This window comes from Saccopteryx leptura, chromosome 1, assembly GCF_036850995.1.
Source record: "Saccopteryx leptura isolate mSacLep1 chromosome 1, mSacLep1_pri_phased_curated, whole genome shotgun sequence".
Lineage (NCBI taxonomy): Eukaryota > Metazoa > Chordata > Mammalia > Chiroptera > Emballonuridae > Saccopteryx > Saccopteryx leptura.
In genome coordinates, this window is record NC_089503.1 from 61,658,168 (window position 1) to 61,679,262 (window position 21,095).

Sequence of the window (21,095 nt, forward strand, 5' to 3'; positions counted from 1 at the left end):
TGGGTTCTTGACATGATAAAATTAGTTGTTTTTAGTATGCTTGAAATGACAGGGACGTTCAGAGCTATTTGCATGATAGAGAAAATTGAAATAGGGAGAAAATGGGAAACTTGAAGAGCTGAGGGCTTGTCTGTTGAGCCGATATTGATAAAAATTTGAAATAAGACATGTTGGTAACAAATTGAGTTCATTACTGAGCAATTGTCCTACACTGTGTGCTAGGCACTGAGAAATCAGTGACATGAAAAGAGATAGTGTGGACCTCAAGAGGCTTTCATTTTGTTGGGAGATACATGGAGTGAAGACAAGGCGTGAAGCAAAGATTTGCACCAGATTTCCAACTTGGACAGTTAGAAGAATATAGGATACAAATTTGATAGGTAGATAATTTCATAGGTAGGATAGAAGCAGATCTGTAAGAATGGGGGAGAGGGCAAGATAATATGATATTTGGGTCAGTAGATATAGGTCTACTAAATAGATCTTAATATACTGTTCACAGAAATTAGGGAATATTTCTTTTTTTTAATTAATTTTAATGGGGTGACATTGATCAATCAGGATACATAGGTTTAGAGAAAACATCTCCAGGTTATTTTGACATTTGATTATGTTGCATACCCATCACCCAAAGTCAAATTGTCTTCTGTCACCTTCTATCTGGTTTTCTTTGTGCTCCTCCCTCCCCCCCCACCCCCGTAACCACCACACTCTTGTTCGTGTCCCTGAGTCTCATTTTTATGTCCTACCTATGTATGGAATCATATAGTTCTTAGTTTTTTCTGATCTACTTATTTCACTCAATATAATGTTATCAAGGTCCGTCTATGTTGTTGTAAATGATCCGATGTCATCATTTCTTATGGCTGAGTGTAGTATTCCACAGTATATGTGTACCACATCTTCTTTATCCAATCATCTATTTAAGGGCTTTTTGGTTGTTTCCATGTCTTGGCCACTGAACAGTACTGCAATGAACATTTCAAAATGAATATGAAGCGATAAAATGTCCCCTAATTTTTGTGAGCAGTGTAGTTGGAAGTATAAATTTATATATACATGTATATATATAAAATAGAGTTTTATTCTCACTCTTGAGAGTGCTGCAGATGATAAAAGCACATATTTAATCTGTGACTTGGTCTGTGAGTTAGTGTTTGTTTTGTCTTTTGATCACATAAAAATATATGACTTATTTTTTTGTAATAAATTTTCTCTAGACTCTAGTGTTATGTGAATTTTGATAAGCATTTACCTGCCTCTTTTTTATGACCCTTTTGAAGAGTTTTCTAAGCACACTAGTCACATAGATGTATAATACTGGGTTTGGGGAAAATATATGTTATGGAATAGAGATTCGGATTTGTTGCTCTTAAACTGATCAAGAGAGGAATATTGATGGAGAAACTGATTGGATATTTTTAGGTACTGTGTTTGGTATGTGGGTAGGTTCTCAGATTCCAAAATGATGACTGTTATAAGAGCAATTCTTAGTATTCTCTCATTCTAGGACAACTTGTAATTTACTGTTCCAAGCCTTCATTTGCATCTTCATGGCAGTCCTCATGTCATCTTGGAACAACTTTGATTATATATATTAATTGTGTTCAACATAAACAGAAATAATCAAATATCACTAGTCCTTAACTCAGACCTCCTTTTCTCCCCCCTTCTCTAAGGAACAACTACCAAAATCACTACAATCCCAATGACTTCCAAGCCCAATGTGATTGTTGTGCAAAAGACTACAGGAAAAGGAACGACCATTCAAGGCCTCCCGGGCAAAAATGTTGTCACAACATTGCTAAATGCTGGAGTAAGTAAGAGCTTGAACTGCAAACTCAGCAATCCACGGAAGGCTTGAAAGACCAGCTATACAATTATTTGCTTAAGAACTTCAGAACCCCGCAATGGCCAGAATGGCTTGTTTTAACACTGCTGTGATATAATAACTTAAACACCATCTACTAATGCTATTTCCACAGTAGCTTCTAAAACATGTTGCTTATAACCATTCATGATTTAGATGCAGATGGAGGATTTGGTCCAGATGGAGGATTTCACTGGCTTAACTACAAGCGGACCTTTGTTGGGGATAATTTTATTCCTGCATGTGGCCAGTAGATACCAGCCTACTGTTTGGTTTAGGCTTGGCAAAGAGAAGTATTTGAGATTAAGACTAAATTAGTTGACAGGGATTTGTTACTATTATTTTTACCTTGGTGTAATAAAAATCAAATAACAGATTCATTAATAGTTTTGTTTATAGGCAATTATTAAGAGGTTTGGATTTATATAGACATTGGTTCTCTCAATATTATAGTTGTTTGACCTTAGTTAACTTTAGTGGTAGAATTCAAATAATTTAACAAAAGGTTCTCTGCCCTAATGACTTTTAAGTATAAAAAAACGATATACTGAAAGGTAATTTATTATTTCATGCATTTAATACTTAAATAAGAATAATAAAAGAGGTACACAAAACTAGATTATGTTATAAGAAAGAGTTTTAAAATATTAATGAAAACATACTAAAAAGTACCTAACAAAAAACAATAAAATTGTTATTTAAGATATTTCCATATTGCTTCTTTTTTTTTTTTTAACAGAGACAGAGAGAGGGATAGATAAGTATAGAGAGACAGGAATGGACAGAGATGAGAAGCATCAATCATTAGTTTTTCGTTGCGATACCTTAGTTATTCATTGATTGCTTTCTCATATATGCCTTGACCGTGGGCCTTCAGCAGACCGAGTAACCCCTTGCTCAAGCCAGCTACCTTGGGTCCAAGCTGGTGAGCTTTGCTCAAGCCAGGTGAGCCCACGCTCAAGCTGGTGACCTTGGAGTCTTGAACCTGGGTCCTCCGCATTCCAGTCCATTGCTCTATCCACTGCACCACTGCCTGGTCAGGTCCATATTGCTTCCCTTTTTTTTTTTTTTTTTGTATTTTTCTGAAGTTGGAAATGGGGAGGCAGTCAGACAGACTCCCGCATGTGCCCGACCGGGATCCACCTGGCACGCCCACCAGGGGGTGATGCTCTGCCCATCTGGGGCATCGCTCTGTTGCAACCAGAGCCATTCTAATGCCTGAGGCAGAGGCCATGGAGCCATCCTCAACACCCGGACCAACATTGCTCCAGTGGAGCCTTGGCCGCAGGAGGGGAAGAGAGAAACAGATAGGAAGGAGAGGGGGAGGGGGGGAGAAGCAGATGGGCGCTTCTCCTGTGTGCCCTGGCCGGGAATCGAACCTGGGACTCCTGCACGCCAGGCTGACGCTCTACCACTGAGCCAACCGGCCAGGGCTCATATTGCTTCTTGATTGGTGTCCTCGCTTCCTATTGAAGTAACAAATGCAAGGGAATTAAAAATGTAGTATTTCATCAAAGGTATAATGAATTTTATGAAATGAGTAAATAAATATTAGAAGCATAGGTCCGTCAAAATTTTTCATCTGTGGACTGAATGAACATTACTGCGGGCACTTAGAATATGCTATTGTGCAGATGAACATTAAAAAAGAGTAAGGAATGTAAATTTGTGATTTCCACATTGGGCAGCTGTCCAGGCGCCCCCTTAGAGAGACCTGATTACAAGTGCCATTTTAAGAACCAGTTTGCCAAACTTCAAAAAATTAGGTATCGATTCTGCTGAACCAGTGAGAACCGGCTGAATCCCACCCATCACTAGCTAACTTAATTCAGTTTCTCTTATCCTTAATTTCCTCATTTGTATTTTGGGGATGATTATCTCTACCAGTGATTTTTTTCACTAACTGGTAGCAGTTTGGTAGTGTTTAGAACAGTGCCTGGCATGTAGGAAGTCCTCAATAAATAAGTTTTTTTTTTTAATTGTAATTACTCTTGGTACTTAACTATTTAAGCTTGGTAATGGCCCTACTTTGCTAGAAAAAGAATGCTGTACTTCATGATAGTGGATATTTAATAGATTCCTGGCTGAGCATCTTAGTCTTTACAGTGTTGATAAGGGTCCAGCATTAGATTTTTTTATCATGTGGGAAGACATAGTTTGTTCCTAGCCTGAGTTCACATAGCCAAAAGTAAAGCCAGGATTAGAATTTAGATTTTCAGAATCCTTTATAATCTGGTTTGCAGTTTCATAGAACTATATATATAAAAGGGGCTGACATGTAACCTAAGTCCTATGGTCATGTAGATTTGAGTTATTTGTGAATCCTAGCTGCTAGATTTATCTAATCGCAACACTTTGACACAGGGAATGATAGTTACAGCAGAAAAGACTATAAGACCATCCTCTGTCATACATGTACATGCACCTGTACATTAACCACTTTCTTTCCTGTGCATGCTCACACACATACATCAGAAGAGCTTTTTCAAAAACAGCCTGCTAGTTGGTTTTGAATTGGCTTTGAATGGGTCATTATACTTAGGGTCCATCAAGTATTTAATATATAGATATGTATGCCCACTTGCAAACCAGCAGTTCTTGGCAAATGAACTAGAGCTCTTTCCAGAGATACTACTGTGAAAGGGTATATGTGTTAAATAAGCACACAGCTGGCAGAGTCTACTTCATGTTCTCCTAAGGTAATTATAACAAATAGGTAATTATAACAGAGAGGTAATCTTGTGATTTTTGTAATTTTGTAATTTTAGCTCTAAATTCATAGTGATTACCCTTTTGCTAGCTCACCTGGGTGCTTTGTTTTTATGGGCTGTTAAGTTTAGGCAGACACACATTTAATGACTAAAAACCTAAAAAAAAACAGTAAGATGAAAATGTTCAGATCCATTCCTTTTTATTTTTGGATTTTAATTTTTAAAATTTTATTAATTTAGTAAAATCATTGTATTTGAATTTAAATTACTTAAGTTTAACTATTGACTTCATAAATGACCAGAAAATGGTACTTAAGAATAAAACAGATGAAAATTAGAAAACGATGAAAAGTTAACAGGCTTAAGCTATCTATCTAGTCAATAGACTAAAGTGATATTAGTAATATACTAGTAATAAACGTGAGAAATGCCCTATGTTTTTTCTTTGTATTTTCTCATATAACCTCAGACAGAATGTTAAATTTTTGCTTATTTCATCTTTTGCCCATACTTTTCCACATAGACATTCTGTTATTTATCCTTCTAATTTATATTTGGAAGCTTAGGCAGTTAATTTTGTATGTGTATGTTTAGTTGTTGGTATGATGCACAGTAATTTCTTTTATTACATAAATGTTTATTTTAGATAAATTAGAAAATAAACGTAAGTGTGGGGATGGGACAAGACCTATAATTGCAACTCTTAGATAATTATTAACATTTTAGTATATATTCTATAATTTTTTGACTTTTAATATGTGCATTCTATAAATGAGACAGTATAGTAAGTATTCTTAAGTCAATTTTTTTATTTCACTCATAGGAAATAATGTCTTCTTTGAGTAGAAAGTCAGATGACTTCTAAGATCATTTCAACTAATTCTAGGATTTTTGATCACGTGAAAACATTGTACTTTATTACACAATTATAGTTCTTTTATCCATCATCTTGGTAAAATCTGTGATTTTTCAGTAAAAGGACAGTTTTTATTATTTTAATGCTTGTAAATCTCATATATTACTGACTTCAATTTAGGGAGAAAAGACTATTCAGACAGTGCCAACAGGAGCAAAGCCAGCTATTATCACTGCTACGAGACCCATCACCAAAATGATTGTAACTCAACCAAAAGGAATAGGTTCCACAGTTCAACCAGCAGCTAAAATCATCCCAACAAAAATTGTTTATGGGCAGCAAGGGAAAACACAGGTATGCTATAAGATATAGTGATTTTTATTGGTTCATATATATTTTAAATTTCTAAAATTCTGAAGTAGAAAATTGAATGAAAAGAACAGTAATATTTTAAAAATCAAATTATTAAAAGTTATGACTGAATGTGTGTAATTACCCCTCTATTTTCTTTCTTTTTTTTTTTTTTTTTGTATTTTTCTGAAGCTGGAAACGGGGAGAGACAGTCAGACAGACTCCCGCATGCGCCCGACCGGGATCCACCCAGCACGCCCATCAGGGGCGACGCTCTGCCCACCAGGGGGCGATGCTCTGCCCCTCTGGGGCGTCGCTCTGCCGCGACCAGAGCCACTCTAGCGCCTGGGGCAGAGGCCAAGGAGCCATCCCCAGCGCCCGGGCCATCTTTGCTCCAATGGAGCCTTGGCTGCGGGAGGGGAAGAGAGAGACAGAGAGGAAGGAGGGGGGGGGGTGGAGAAGCAAATGGGCGCTTCTCCTGTGTGCCCTGGCCAGGAATTGAACCCGGGTCCCCCACACGCTAGGCCGACCCTCTACCGCTGAGCCAACCGGCCAGGGCCCCCCTCTATTTTCAAAACCTGTGACTCTTCAGTACTTTTTTTAAAAATTTAAATATTTGTGTCATATTTGTCAAAAATTGGAGAAAAGAATCCCCTTGGAATAAAATTTGTTGAAGATGCAAATCATTATTTGAGGAGTACATTATTGAGAAAGAATGGCAGTTATTCAGAATCTCTCAGAGAAAAGTATTTACTTTTTATAAGCTACTATAGCCATCAAAAACTCTTTATTTACTTACAAAATTTGCTGTACTTGAAACTTAAATAATGGAAAATTTTTCAGCCACTAAGCTAACTTTTCTGGAAATTTGACTAGGAAATGGAGGCCCAGGATTTAATCTTACATTGCTGGGCTACTGCCTATTTTACATGACATGTGAAAATATCAAAGGAAGCAAAGTCAGCTTTGGTTGAGAAATGGCATCCTAGAATTTTTGTAAAAGTTGGTAATTTACCTATGAACTAATAATTTGTCTTTGGAATGATTCCTTCAGAATTATAGCCAAATACTTTACTGTCTAAACAAGTAAGTTTGGTGATTAGAAATATGTTCCAATTGCCTTTAAGATTCAAATGGAACAATTTTATTTGCTCCATCATCTGAATTGTAGTATGTTTTCATTTTTGAATTCTTAGAAATGGGTGACTTAATAGCATCTGAAAAGGTTCAGAATCTTATATGTGGGAGAAGTAAAAAAATAAATGGTGGTGAGTTAACATTTTTATTTCATACACCCAATTGGAGTCAACTCCTAGAGTTTAAATTCGGAAGTGGAATTGGTTCAGTTTGAAACCTTTTTCCCATTCCTCTTTTTTTAGTGTCTGGTTTTTACCTTTGCCAAGAGTTGATCTACTACATGTTGCATATTGCTTCTAATAGTTGTCTACATCATTGTTGCTCTGGAGATTTCTTCAAAGAGGATTTAGATCCCAAGCAAGTTTACTTTGTGCAAGTGTCAATGAGAAATTTCATTTGGTTGCTAATGGTAGAAACCTGAAGAGCAGTGACTTAAACAAAGTAGGGTTTTATTATATTAATTAATGATCAGACTGGGAAAATCCAGGACTGTTACCATGGCACAAAAATTCCACTGGGAATCTAGACTCCTTGTGTCTTTTTATTTTGTTATCCTTAGCTTGTGATTATCATTTCTACCATATAACCTACAAATTGTAAAATGACTTCCCAAAGACATTACAGGCAAGAAAAAACAGGGGCAATGGCTCTTGTTAGAATCATGGCTGTTGTAATCTGGCATGTACCATTTAAAATGTGTGTGGGTTGATTATAACTTATTCATAGATTGAATTAGTCTTTGATAAACAATGTTGTGCCCAAAGTATATAAATATATGGAATGCTGATCAGAAAAATATTACTGTTTATGACATAGACATTTAACATTTTAAATAGTGCTCTAAAACTTAAACTTGGTATATTTCTGCTTTACTTCTAGGTTCTTATTAAACCCAAACCAGTGACGTTTCAAGCCACAGTTGTTAGTGAACAAACAAGGCAGCTAGTCACAGAAACATTACAGCAAGCATCCAGGGTGGCAGAGGCCAGTAATTCTTCTATTCAGGAGGGAAAAGAAGAACCACAAGGTTATACAGATAGTAGTTCCTCTTCTACAGAGTCCTCCCAAAGTTCCCAAGGTAAGATCCATTTTATATAATTACTGCTGACATAGTACCCTAGTTCCAAAATAGTTGCACTAGGGATTTCTAACCAACATGTATGCTTTATTTATCTATTCTTTTGATTTGATTTTCTTTTCTTTGATACGTAATTAGTGAGCTGAAATTTTATGTTTGGTAAGGCTTACCATTCTTTACTGCATGGCATATGTTTGTTCATCAAATTAATTGATAAACTGAAGATGATGATTTTGATAGGTAGGTATTATCAAACTGCTTAGAGCTGTGATTTCTCCTGTTTTCTTTGGGTAAGTAGAGGTATGCAAGAAAATGAATATGACTTTTGAAATGGTTGTTTCCGAATCTTGAGAAAGAATCAAGGTGGGTAGAGTGGGCTATAAGTAGGGTGACCATACACTGCAGTTTGCATGGGACAAGTACTAGTTTATGTTTGTTCTAGAATAATTATTAATAGCATTCCCTTTCACTCTCAAAGGTATGCCAGTTTAGATAATAATTGTATGGCTCTTCAAATTATAAGGAAAGGACTATGAAGCCAAACTTTATAGTAAGGAAGCAGTTTGTCCTCAGTGCTGTTTTTTTGTTTTGTTTTGTTTTGTTTTGTTTTGTTTTATTTTTCTGAAGCTGGAAACGGGGAGGCAGTCAGACAGACTCCTGCATGCGCCCAACCGGGATCCACCGGGCACGCCCACCAGGGGGCGATGCTCTGCCCATCCAGGGCGTCGCTCTGTCGCGACCAGAGCCATTCTAGCGCCTGGGGCAGAGGCCAAGGAGCCATCCCCAGCGCCCAGGCCATCTTTTGCTCCAATGGAGCCTCGGCTGCGGGAGGGGAAGAGAGAGACAGAGAGGAAGGAGAGGGGGAGGGGTGGAGAAGCTGATGGGCGCTTCTCCTATGTGCCCTGGCCGGGAATCGAACCCGGGACTCCTGCACGCCAGGCCGACGCTCTACCACTGAGCCAACCGGCCAGGGTCCCTCAGTGCTGTTTTTTTTGTTTGTTTTTTTTAATTTATTTTTTTTTTGTATTTTTCTGAAGCTAGAAACCGGGAGAGACAGTCAGACAGACTCCTGCATGCGCCCCACCGGGATCCACCCGACACGCCCACCAGGGGCGACGCTCTGCCCACCAGGGGGCGATGCTCTGCCCCTCTGGGGCATCACTGCCGCGACCAGAGCCACTCTAGCGCCTGGGGCAGAGGCCAAGGAGCCATCCCCAGCGCCCGGGCCATCTTTGCTCCAATGGAGCCTTGGCTGCGGGAGGGGAAGAGAGAGACAGAGAGGAAGGAGGGGGGGGTGGAGAAGCAAATGGGCGCTTCTCCTATGTGCCCTGGCCGGGAATCGAACCCGGGTCCCCTGCACGCCAGGCCGATGCTCTACCGCTTAGCCAACCGGCCAGGGCCAGTGCTGTTTTAATTATGTTGTTCTTCTAGGAAGTCTCTTGAAATTAACTCATGATCATAGTCTTTGAGACCTTCTACAAATCTAGTACTCATGTCTGTCAGTTACCTTGAACCACCCTTATTGTCAGGGTATTATGCCTATGTTTATGGCACTCTGATGCATCTAAGCAAAGCTGTTTATCTTCCTTTGATCATTCTTCATTCACTCTATTCCCTCTCCCTGCCTCCCTATTTTCTTTTCTGGAGTGCTTTGTTAGCATTTTTCTAATACAGATTCTTCATATTGTGCAAGCACTTATTATTTTAACTCTTCAGTAGAGTCTTCCCAAATTAGTCTTTTTGGGAGACTAATGGTTCAAATTGCTAATTATTCCATTAATTCAATTTGAGAATTATTTATTAGTTTACACTGTGTGCTAAGCATTGTGCTAGAACCTACAAAAGCTGAGTAAAATATAGTCCTTGCTCCCTAGGAGCTTAAATTCTAGAATAAGGGATAAAGAATAATACATGTACAACTTCAGTATAAGAATTTTATTAGTAATGAAAAAATGCCAAAGGCTGGAAGATCATACTCCAGTGAGGCAAGGGTAACAAAGCATTTGAAATGGCCTTTGAAAACTCATCAATTCAAAGAAAATAAAAAAGTCGATTTTGACAAATAGCAGTATGTCACTCATTTTATAAAATATGTAAAATATTTAGCTTATGAGTTGGTGCTGAAAGGGGGATATGAACAGTAGATGTCCATATATATATATCATATATATCAGATTATCTTTTGAAATTGCTCTTATTTTCCTAAGGGAGCTCTAGGCGAGTTGTACTTCCCAAACATGTCATTTCATTACTGAATCTTCAGTTTCATTCTAAGAATAGTACAAGAGTTTGGCTCTTTTTGGAAGTGATTGATATGGTTTTCTGCTCTTTGATCTGTTTTAATACAAGCATTATCTATTTTTATTTATTAGTTCTCTATCATTCACTGTGTATTTTAAAATGTTCTGTAATAATACATTTTATAATTAAGAATAAGCATATCTAATATAATTGACTATAAAGCCAGTTTTTATAATCTGCATTTGCCCCTCTCCTCTTATATTTGTATAGCTTCTTAGTACATTCTCACAAAGACAAGGGGCTGGGAATATATATGCTTCGATTTAAAGAGAAAGGGATAAAGATTTGAGTCAGTCTAAAATCATGCTGTTTTTCAGGGTATATGAAGGTTGTAACTACTAGGAATATAAGCACTACATAGCAGTCCTTTTTTTTTTTATATTGTTTTTGTGAGTTTTAGCCCCTCTCTTATAGCAACTATTTTTTTAAATGTAATTTCAAACTTAGAAAAAAGTAGCAAGAAGAGTAAAAAGAACTGTGTTTACTCTTGACCTAGATTCACCACTAGTTTACATTTTGCCCTTTTGGCTTTGTTGTTAATTCTCTTTATACCCCTCCCCCCCACAACCATCATGTTTACAATATTTAAATTTCTTAACTATTTGAGAGGAAGTTTTAGATATCATGTCCTTTACCTCTAAATACTTACATTTGTAGGTTTCTATTTCTTAAGTGTTAGTCTCTTCATAACTGAAATGTAATTTCAAAATCAAGAAATTTAATGCTGTGATTCTATAATCTACAGTCCATTCAAATGTCGTCAACTGTCCAATAATGTTCTTTATACTCCTTTCATAAGTCCAGTCTAACTCAGGACCATGCATTGCATTTAGTTGCATTTAATTGTCATGGTTCTTTATTTTCCTTTTACTTTGGATAATTCTTCAGTCTTTCTTTGTGTTTCTTGACCTTGTTAGTGTTTTGAAGAGTATATAGATCAGTTACTTTGTAGAATATTCAGTTTGTTTTTGTCTGTTTCCTCTTGATTAGATTGAGTAGGAATTCTACAGATGTGCTATGCCCTTAGTTTTATTTCATCATTATGCACATGATGTCAGCTTGTCCCAATATTGATGATGTTAATGATCACTTGGCTAAGGTGATGTCTTTCCTTTTTTTGCATTATGAAGTTACTTATTTTCTTTTGAGATTTAATTAATGGGGAGATACTTTGAGACTATATAAATGTTATGTTTCTCATTAAACATTTATCTGCTAATTTTAGCATCTTCTGATGATTTTCTAAAGTCCATTATTTATATATTTGATAATTGGCATTCTACTGTAAAAATGAATCAACCTTTTATTGACTTCAGATCTCTTTCTCTGATTACTTTCTCTGTACAAATCCTGGAAAGACAGATGTCTCTTTGCCAGGGGAATTTCTTGATTCTACTTCAGGTTTCTAAACTTTTCTGCATCATCTCCCATCCCTAAGTATGAGCAGTGTAGGTGTTATACTTTATTCCTGAACTATTCCCTCACGGGCTAGAATAGAGACCTTCATTTTTACCTTGCTGCTCATTCCTTCTACATTGTGCTTCCAGAATTGCTTTGTACTACTGGCTATTTTATCATTGATCGTTTTATTTTATGCTTTTTGTTAGTTTATAATAATTGTTATCCACACTAGCTTCTCAAGGGCAAGGGTTATATTTATCTCTGTATATCCAGTAATTAGCAACAGGTTAACTAGCACTAAGTACACATTCAGTAAAACTTATACTGAAGGAACAAATAGCAAAACAGTAACCATAGTATCTGTGGCATAGTGTTAAACTTCAGCCTTATAAACTTATTTTTGTTGTCTGAATCCAAAGTGGCTTTTCCTTTCTGGGGTTCTTTCTACACCTTGTGAGTGATCCTTTTAAGTGGTACACATAGGGAGTATTTTTAGATCTTTAGATCTTGTTAAACAACAGGTGACCAAGCCTAATGGATCAAGACCTTACTTGCCTTGGTCACTAACTAAAGATTGGACCATATGCCTTCCACTGCTCCTGATGTTTGGATCTCTTTTTTTCCCTTTCTTACTTGGAAATAGGCTAGACTTACTGGGTTTTATATTTTTAAAAAAGAAAAAAATATTAATGATTCCTATTCTTTTTTTTTTTTTTTTTTTTTTACAGAGACAGAGTGAGTCAGAGAGAGGGATAGATAGGGACAGACAGACTGGAACGGAGATAGATGAGAAGCATCAATCATTAGTTTTTCGTTGCGACACCTTAGTTGTTCATTGATTGCTTTCTCATATGTGCCTTGACTGTGGGCCTTCAGCAGACCGAGTAACCCCTTGCTCAAGCCAGCGACCTTCAGTCCAAGCTGGTGAGCTTTTGCTCAAACCAGATGAGCCCGCGGTCAAGCTGGCAACCTCGGGGTCTCGAACCTGGGTCCTCCGCATCCCAGTCTGACACTCTATCCACTGCGCCACTGCCTGGTCAGGTTGATTCTTATTCTTATATTCTGTTTATTTCCAAAGAGTTTTAAGGTAGGTTGGATAGAATACAAGATTATTTGAAGTAAAATGGAAGAGAACATTGCTTTATGTAGGTCACAGCTTGGTTTCTAGGATGATTTTTCCAGCAGCTTCATGATCTAGGCCAGCGGTTCTCAACCTGTGGGTCATGACCCCGGCGGGGGTCAAACGACCAAAACACAGGGGTCGCCTAAAGCCATCGGAAAATACATCTTTTATAATAAATATGTATTTTATACATATTTTATAATAAATACATATTTTATACATATTTTATAATAAATACGTACTTTATACATCTTTTATAATAAATACGTATTTTATACATATTTTATAATAAATATGTATTTTCCGATGGCTTTAGGCGACCCCTGTGTTTTGGTTGTTCGACCCCCGCCGGGGTCGCGACCCACAGGTTGAGAACCGCTGATCTAGGCAGTCATGATGAGGGTGGGGAATACATTCAAGTTAAGCAAAACATACTTATTACAGAACTTTTCAAAGCTGTTATGTACTAATGTATATTATGAAAGATGAAGAGTGGAGTGTATAATGTAAAATATTTCCCAACATTTTTGACCATGGATCCCTTCTTTTGTAGAGGAACTAATGTTCTCTGGAACATTTTGGACTATGCTGTCTAGGCAATTAAATCCTATGGAGGCCTCAGGCTTTATGAAATACTTCAAAGGGCAGGTACATGTTACATAACAGAAGGGATGTAGACATGTTGGGTTTAGTTTTGAAGAGATGGTTTAGACGGCATCTGGGAATCACTTGATATGAGGGATATTTAGTGAATACTGAACATTTTCATGAAGAGAAGATGAAGGTTGGGATGGGGGGGGCATGGGAACTGTTGTCAGTTATCTTGAGGACTGTGATGTGGAAGAGGGAAAAGAATTGGTCTTTTTGGATACATGAATGGAAGCTAGAACTATTGGGTAGAAGTCACAGGAAAACCTGCTTCCATTTTAAGGTAATTCTGCTAATTGTCATAACTATGCAGAGATGGAAGGACATTGTTAGGAAAATAGTGAGTTCTCTGGTGCTGGAGTTCTGGGCTGGTGGTGATAGTTTGTGAAGATTTTAGCATAAGATTGGTGACAGCGTTAAATGAACTTTTAGATCTCCCCTCCCCTCCCCTCCCCTCCCCTCCCCTCCCCTCCCCTCCCCTCCCCTCCCCTCCCCTCCCCTTCTTTTCTTTTCTTTTTTTCTTCTTTCTTTCCTTTTTAATCTAAGTGAGAGGAGGGGAGATAGTGAGACAGACTTCCTCATGTGCCCCAACCGGGATCCACCTGGCAACCCTATCTTAGGCCAATGCTCAAATCAACCAAGCTATTTTTAATGCCTGAGACTGATGAACTCAGATGAACTGAGCTATCTTTAGCACCTGGGGCCAACACTCAGCCACTGGCTGTAGGAGGAGGAAAGAGATGGGGTGAAAAGCAGATGATCACTTCTCTTGTGTGCCCTGACCAGGAATCGAACCTGGGATGTTTGTATGCCAGGCCGACGCTCTATCTACTGAGCCAACTGACCAGGGCAGATCTTTCTAGCTGACAGGTCTTAATGATTATATGAAAGTAATAGACATTTTATAGTAAAGACATAGGAGACATTCTTCCATAGAGATGGCCTTTGGATGTAACAGTACATTGCATATCTTTAGTACCTAACATGTGGTAAGTATTTAATAAATATTTGTGAAGTGACTTGTGGAGAAAGAAATTTGAGGGTCAGCAGGCCACCATCTTCAAGAGAGATAGGGAAATCGTTCAAAAAAATGTTTTCTTCCTAACGAAAACAAAATAAATATTTAATTACTGTGTACAAACTGTATTTCTCCACCCCACCCCCCAGAAAACAATACTGGGTAGAATATATGCTACACCAGGGGTATATAATTTCAAAACTTCCCAAAAAATGTAGAAAATGAGATCATGCTCCTGGCATCTCAGTCATTACTTTTTGATCCCAGCATCAGACTTGATAGACAGTAGATTTATCCAGGCTAAGCATAAGCCAAAAGTAGAAAGGAAAATCACTCAAGAAATGGTTTTCACATCCAGATTCACTCTCCCATTCTGTGTCACAGTTGTTGCAGTAATACTTTCTGATACTCAGTTGGTCTTTCTGAGTTTGGGCAGAAAGAGAGTGAGAAATCTCCCCAGTCTGTGTGGGATGATGTTATTTGTGGTGATGTCTCTGATAGGTTCTTGCATCTGGAAATTTATGTTCCTTTTATAGTCTCTACCGTATCTTTCTACAAATATTATCCTTGCTTTCTTCTAGATAGTCACTGTATATAGGGTAGGGTTACCAAGTCATTCTTTGCCTATAGGTCCTCTCACCTAACTAACCACGGGGTACTTGTATCATCAACAGAATTTTTTAAACTTGAGAACTTAGGTTATATAAAAAGAATGATTTCCTAATATAATTCTCTTTAGTTTAAATTCTACATATTGGCCCTGGCCAGTTGACTTAGTGAATAGACCATCAGCCTGGAATATAGACATCCTGGGTTTAATCCATGGTCAGGGCACACATGAGAAGTGACCATCTTCTTCTCTCCCCCACCCTCTCCCCATTCTCTCCCCCTCCCCCCCACAGCCAGTGACTCAGTTGGTTAGAGTCTTGGCCCCAGATGCTGAAGATAATTCAGTTGATTCGAGCATCAACTCCAGAAAGGGGTTGCTGGGTAGATCCCAGTTGGGGTGCATGCAGGAGTCTGTCTCACTGTCTCCTCTCCTCTCACTTAAAAAAATTTTAATTTTTTCTAGCCTGGCCAGGCGGTGGCGCAGTGGATAGAGCATCGGACTGGGATATGGAAGACCCAGGTTCGAGACCCCGAGGTCGCCAGCTTGAGCGTGGGCTCATCTGGTTTGAGCAAAGCTCACCAGCTTGGACCCAAGGTCGCTGGCTCAAGCAAGGGGTTACTTGGTCTGCTGAGGGCCCACGGTCAAGGCACATATGAGAAAGCAATCAATGAACAACTAAGGTGTCGCAATGAAAAACTGATGATTGATGCGTCTCATCTCTCTTCGTTTCTGTCTGTCTGTTCCTATCTATTCCTCTCTCTGACTCTCTCTCTGTCTCTGTAAAAAAAAAAAATTTTTTTTTAAATTTTTTCTATATATATACTGAGAATGAGTAAATAAAAACTGTTACATGTTTCACATGGCATTTGGTATTGCAGGATAGTGTCCTTCAATTTTCTAGATTTGTGGAGAAGTTTAATGGAAATTATACGTGCCTTGTATAGCATATATCTTACCTAGTGTTTTTGTGGGGGGGGGGCAGGGCAGAGATACAGTTTGTTAATGGTAACTAAAATTTCAGATCTAGTGTATACTGATTTTGGTGGTTTGGTGGGGGGAGGAAGGCTGTTACTACTTTTGAAGAGTTGTCTCTCCTGTCCCAGCCTTTTTGGACAACTTTGTGGTTTTCAAAAATATAATGGTCATAGAAGGTTGAACTTATGTTGTATTTATTCTTATTTTGGTGGCTATGTGAATTCTCTTTATTCTTCTGTGATGCTTTCAGTAACCATGCCAATTCAAAGCAGTCTTTTCCTTCTTAAATGTTTATTTATTTGCCCTAATCATTTGATTTTACCCCAAAATGCAAAGCTGTATGTATATTTTATGTCTCCTTCATTTAATCTAAACTTGGGAGTAGGGGTCATGCCTTTATATATCCTGCATAATTTTCAGTGTGGTATCTTAGACAAAGGAGTTTAAGTACTGAACAATGGATCCAACCTGCTTATTCTGTAGAAGGAAAACTTGTAAATATTTTGTTGCTCAGTTTGATGCACATGTAGTATTTACATAGCATGAACATAATACATCTTGAATTAGGGTAAAATTTATTTTGAAACTAACAAAAGTCTTAGAATTGATGACTTTCAGGCCACTGCCACCACAACAATAATAACATTTCTGTTGTCCTTTATAGATTATAAAACTCTTCTACATAAACTATTTTTTTTTATATCTTCAGAACTTCCATGAGGTAGAGAGTTGATTTTATTGTTCCCATTTTAGGAATAACACCAAGACCCAAATACTAAGACCCAAAGAATCAACTTGCTAATAATTGATAGAGCTGGGGCTATAACCTAAGACTTCGAACTCCAAATGTTATATGTGTCCTATTATATCTTGCTGCTTCTAGATTCTCTGCCCATTCTTGTTGTCAATGGACAGAATTTCCTTTCAGTAAATCAGTCATTCAATAAGTGTTGACTGAATGCTGAGGTTGTAATGCAGAGCACATTTTTAGGTGCATTGGGGAAAATAAGACTCCTACAGCATTTTGTTCTTACTCTACACAAATATGCACCCACCCACACAAATCCACACTTATTTATTACAGCAATGATCACAGTGAATTGTAATTTGTCATTTTACATGTCTGTCTCCCCAACCAGATTGTGTGCTTCTTGAGAATCCTCTGATTATTCTGTGAGCTCTTTTGTATCCTCAATGCCAAATATGGACTCTGGCACCTAGATGCCCACTTTGTTGAATCAGTGAATGAATTTTTAAGTGAACACAGACCTAAAAGACAGTATGTCCTCTGGGGGCTTATAGTCTTCTTGGGGAGATAAAACATTAAGTTTACAATAAATACAAGAATTAAAAAAAAAACAAATTGTTTATTTTAAGAAAAACTTTGTTTATAGGGTTTGTTTTTTTTTAACTAATATAAAACAGATTCCCAGCCTGTAGTTCATGTAATTGCTTCCCGGCGTCAGGATTGGTCAGAACATGAGATTGCAATGGAGACTAGCCCCACCATAATTTATCAGGATGTATCCAGTGAATCACAATCAGCTACTTCAACAATCAAAGCTCTATTAGAACTCCAACAGACAACAGGTATGAATTCACATGCTCAGTTGAATGAAGCATGTTTTCTCTAGAGATGGGTTGTGCTAAAATACTACCACTACCACTGTTCTATTTTCTTTGTTATTATTTGAGCACATTTCCCCCCTCTGGACTTGTGTATAATCATTGGTTCAGTCTGTTTACTTGTCAGTTCATTAAGTTGAGCACAGGAGTATGAAGGACAGATATAGTCAGTAGAAAGGTGGAAAAATAACAGAGCTTTTCTGTCTCCTGATTAGAATGGACAATCAATCCTGTTACCTCTTACCATCAGAAAGGAGTAGGTCTGTCACTTCTAAGTGGAAAGATAGATGCAGTACAGATGCCAGTTGTATCTATTCAAGACTAATAGGAAGCTGATCAAAGGGCCCTCGCCATTCTCCTTGATGTTGGTGGAGCAGTTCTGTGTTCATAAAACACCATTAATGGCCCTTTCTAGTATTCTAAATTGGTTTAATTTTATCTTCATATTTCTTTGTATAATTTAACCACTTGAGCTTCCATGCAAAGCTATCCTCATGTAACAAGATCCTGTCAGCATTTCTAGTTACTAAATATCTTCAATGAACTCTAGGCAAAACCTGTGTTATAAATACTGTCTTTTCTATTATGAGAGATTGTCGGAGTATTTCAGGGACCTTAGCGATGATCTCATCCAACCCCTGCGTTTTATGGATAAGTAAACAGATCTAGAGAGGTAACCCAGTTGGTTAGTGGCAGAGTTGAGACTCCACTTCTCGATTCTTAGTTCAATGTCCTCTCTACTTGTGAAGTGACTTTTATGTTCTTTTGGTTTTCTTTGTTTAAGTGATTCTTTGGATTTTGTCACGGTATATGCTTTGTGGGTATAATATAAATGATCATTCAGTGGGCTGAATTACTACTGTTTGTCTAACATTCACTCTGTACTACCCAAAGAACACTAGCAGTTAATGTAAGCCTTTGGTTAACATTTTTACATACTGATATTATTTTTGTCCTTAGTCATTTCCTCAGCTGCTTGGTTTTGACATACTCAGCCATTTCCATTAATGCTTTATAGAGGATAGAAACTGAATGAATAGATTTTGTAGAAAAAGTGATGATAAAAAAGTAAATCTATCCATGGAAAAATTTCTGATTTTAGACCATTCCATAAGATATTTTTTGCAGGAACAGAGAGGCCATTTTTCCCCTAACATTGAAAATTTTTATTTTTTAAGAGTCATTGAAAACATGTAACATTTCTTTAGAGATTATCTCAATTTTTAACAGATCAAATTAAACTGATCACAGTGTTGCACTATTCTAGATAGGTATGCCTGGGAGGAAATGATGCTTTGTACTGCTTATTCACCCTTTGTTTTCAGGTTGGTGCACTCAAGGATACCAGGGACTACTTTGAAGAAGGGTAAAAGAAATACTATAAGGGGAATGTGTACAAGGAAAACAGAATCAGTTGTCTGGCCTAGTGATAATAGGGGGGATTTTACTGATTTCATATGAGTACTTTTTGCTAGGCTTCTGGGTGATTGCATACGTTGTGGACTCTATAGCCCTGCATAGCAATCTGCTTTTTTCTTTTCAACTCATTGTCTCCTTAGTTCCTGCCGCTATGGCACCCCAGTGGTCTGGTTCATTATTCTCGTGGACAACTCTGGTTTTGGTAGCTGTTTGTAATAAAAGTTAACCTTTCCCCTGACTTTTTTATGCAGTAAAGGAAAAATTGGAATCTAAACCGAGACAACCCACTATTGACTTGAGTCAAATGGCAGTGCCTATTCAGATGACCCAGGAAAAGAGACATTCTCCTGAGAGTCCATCAATTGCTGTGGTAGAGTCAGAACTAGTTGCTGAATACATCACTACTGGTAGGTGTCCTCTTTAAAAGTAGTATTAAGGTAGGAGAGCTACCTTTCTGGATTTCGTGGGATGGTTGTTTGGGGAGAATATATTTTTTATACTTCTAGATTTTTTTCTAGTTTGCTCTAAGAGCAAATTCACTTTGTCCTAGGGATTTACTCTTTTATAACTAGGGGAAAAAATAGTGTGTTACAAAATATGCAAGCAATATAAAACTGCAATTTGGCTATAAATAATATCTGTGAATATAGGGCAATGTTTGCAGAGAGAGGATAAAATATTTTTTATCTAAGAATAGACATGTTATGTATCTGAATTTTTTAATTTAGGGGGAGGGGAGGTGGATCAAAGGAGGAAGAAGGTATAAAATCCAACCCTTTTTTTAATGTAAAGAAAAAGTAGAAAATTTAAAATTCTTTTAAATACTTAGGAGTTCTAGTGAACAGTGAATTAAGTATTTGTTTAAAATATAGTCTAGTAACAAAACACTTATGAGATTTTTAGATGGCACATATATAGACAATGGAGCAGGAAGGATAATAGATTTTTTTCTTGTATTCTGGTGAGACCACACCTGGAATACTGCTCTCTGTTTTGGACACTTCATTACTTGAGATTTGAAATAGTTCAGAGAGTAGCAATGAGAATAATTAGGGGTTAGGAGAGAGGACTTATGAGGTACTATGTAAAGAACACCTGTCTTACAGTGATTCAAAGAGAACATAAAGTAAATAAATATTTGAAGGATATAAATGCCAAAGCAGAAAAGGAATTCTTTGGCATCATTTTAGGAGACTAACTGTTTAAAATTGCCAAATGGGAAAATCCACATAAAAATTACGGAAATCTGTTTTAGCATTTGTCTTTAGAGATATTTAGCAGAAACCTAAATAAAGCAGAGGGCAGTATGTTAGGGAACTCGGTACTGACCCCTGGGGATAGACTAGATTATCATAAATAGATGAAGAGACCTATGATTTTTCCCATACTGTCATTTTCAGAACGCATTAATGAGGGGACAGAGGTTGCTTTTCCCCTTCTAGGTAAGTGGTGTGCATCCATTTGTAGTCTAACCAAAGGTGAAAGGTGATTGAGGGAGAAACCCTTAAATGGATGCATACTCTGATCTGAAGCTCCAATCAGTGAATGAAGAGAGATTTTTCTTTTGCAAAATAGTGGTATTCTTTTTTAGAAGTGAGCAGTTTGACATTGGAAAACATAAGAGTTCTTTAAAGAAATAAGTGACTATTTTGAGATTTATAGTATCTTAAATAAAGATTATTCTTAAATGGTTTTAGTTGATCTATTAAATCCATTTAATTTCTTAATTTAAAAAATGTGATAATTATAAAGATTAGTATAGACAGCAGAAATGTTCCATATAATCTGATAATCAGAAATTATCTTTATTTTTCAAATGTCATTCATTTCTGATGATGCTTACATCAATAAAAACTTCATTAATTTGCTTGCTTAATTTTAATATTAGTATGATTTGTTTTTCTCTTAGTCATAAATGATTTCAATAGCTGCTTTGATATAAATCCTAACTCCCTTTTTTTCTAGTTTGGT

The 21,095-nt window shown here is 37.2% G+C and overlaps 1 protein-coding gene across 8 annotated transcripts in view; it reads left to right on the forward strand.

The window, feature by feature from the left end:
• EMSY (EMSY transcriptional repressor, BRCA2 interacting) overlaps positions 1-21,095 on the forward strand; it is a 110,291-nt gene that overhangs the window by 77,859 nt on the left and 11,337 nt on the right. For 7 of the 8 annotated variants that reach the window (XM_066368890.1, XM_066368834.1, XM_066368852.1 and 4 more), the window contains 5 exons: positions 1,680-1,816; positions 5,618-5,791; positions 7,805-8,003; positions 17,505-17,669; positions 19,376-19,531. In XM_066368890.1, the coding sequence (XP_066224987.1) occupies positions 1,680-1,816; positions 5,618-5,791; positions 7,805-8,003; positions 17,505-17,669; positions 19,376-19,531 (831 nt within the window). The remainder of the gene's footprint in view (positions 1-1,679; positions 1,817-5,617; positions 5,792-7,804; positions 8,004-17,504; positions 17,670-19,375; positions 19,532-21,095) is intronic. The other variant, XM_066368871.1, reaches the window with a different exon arrangement.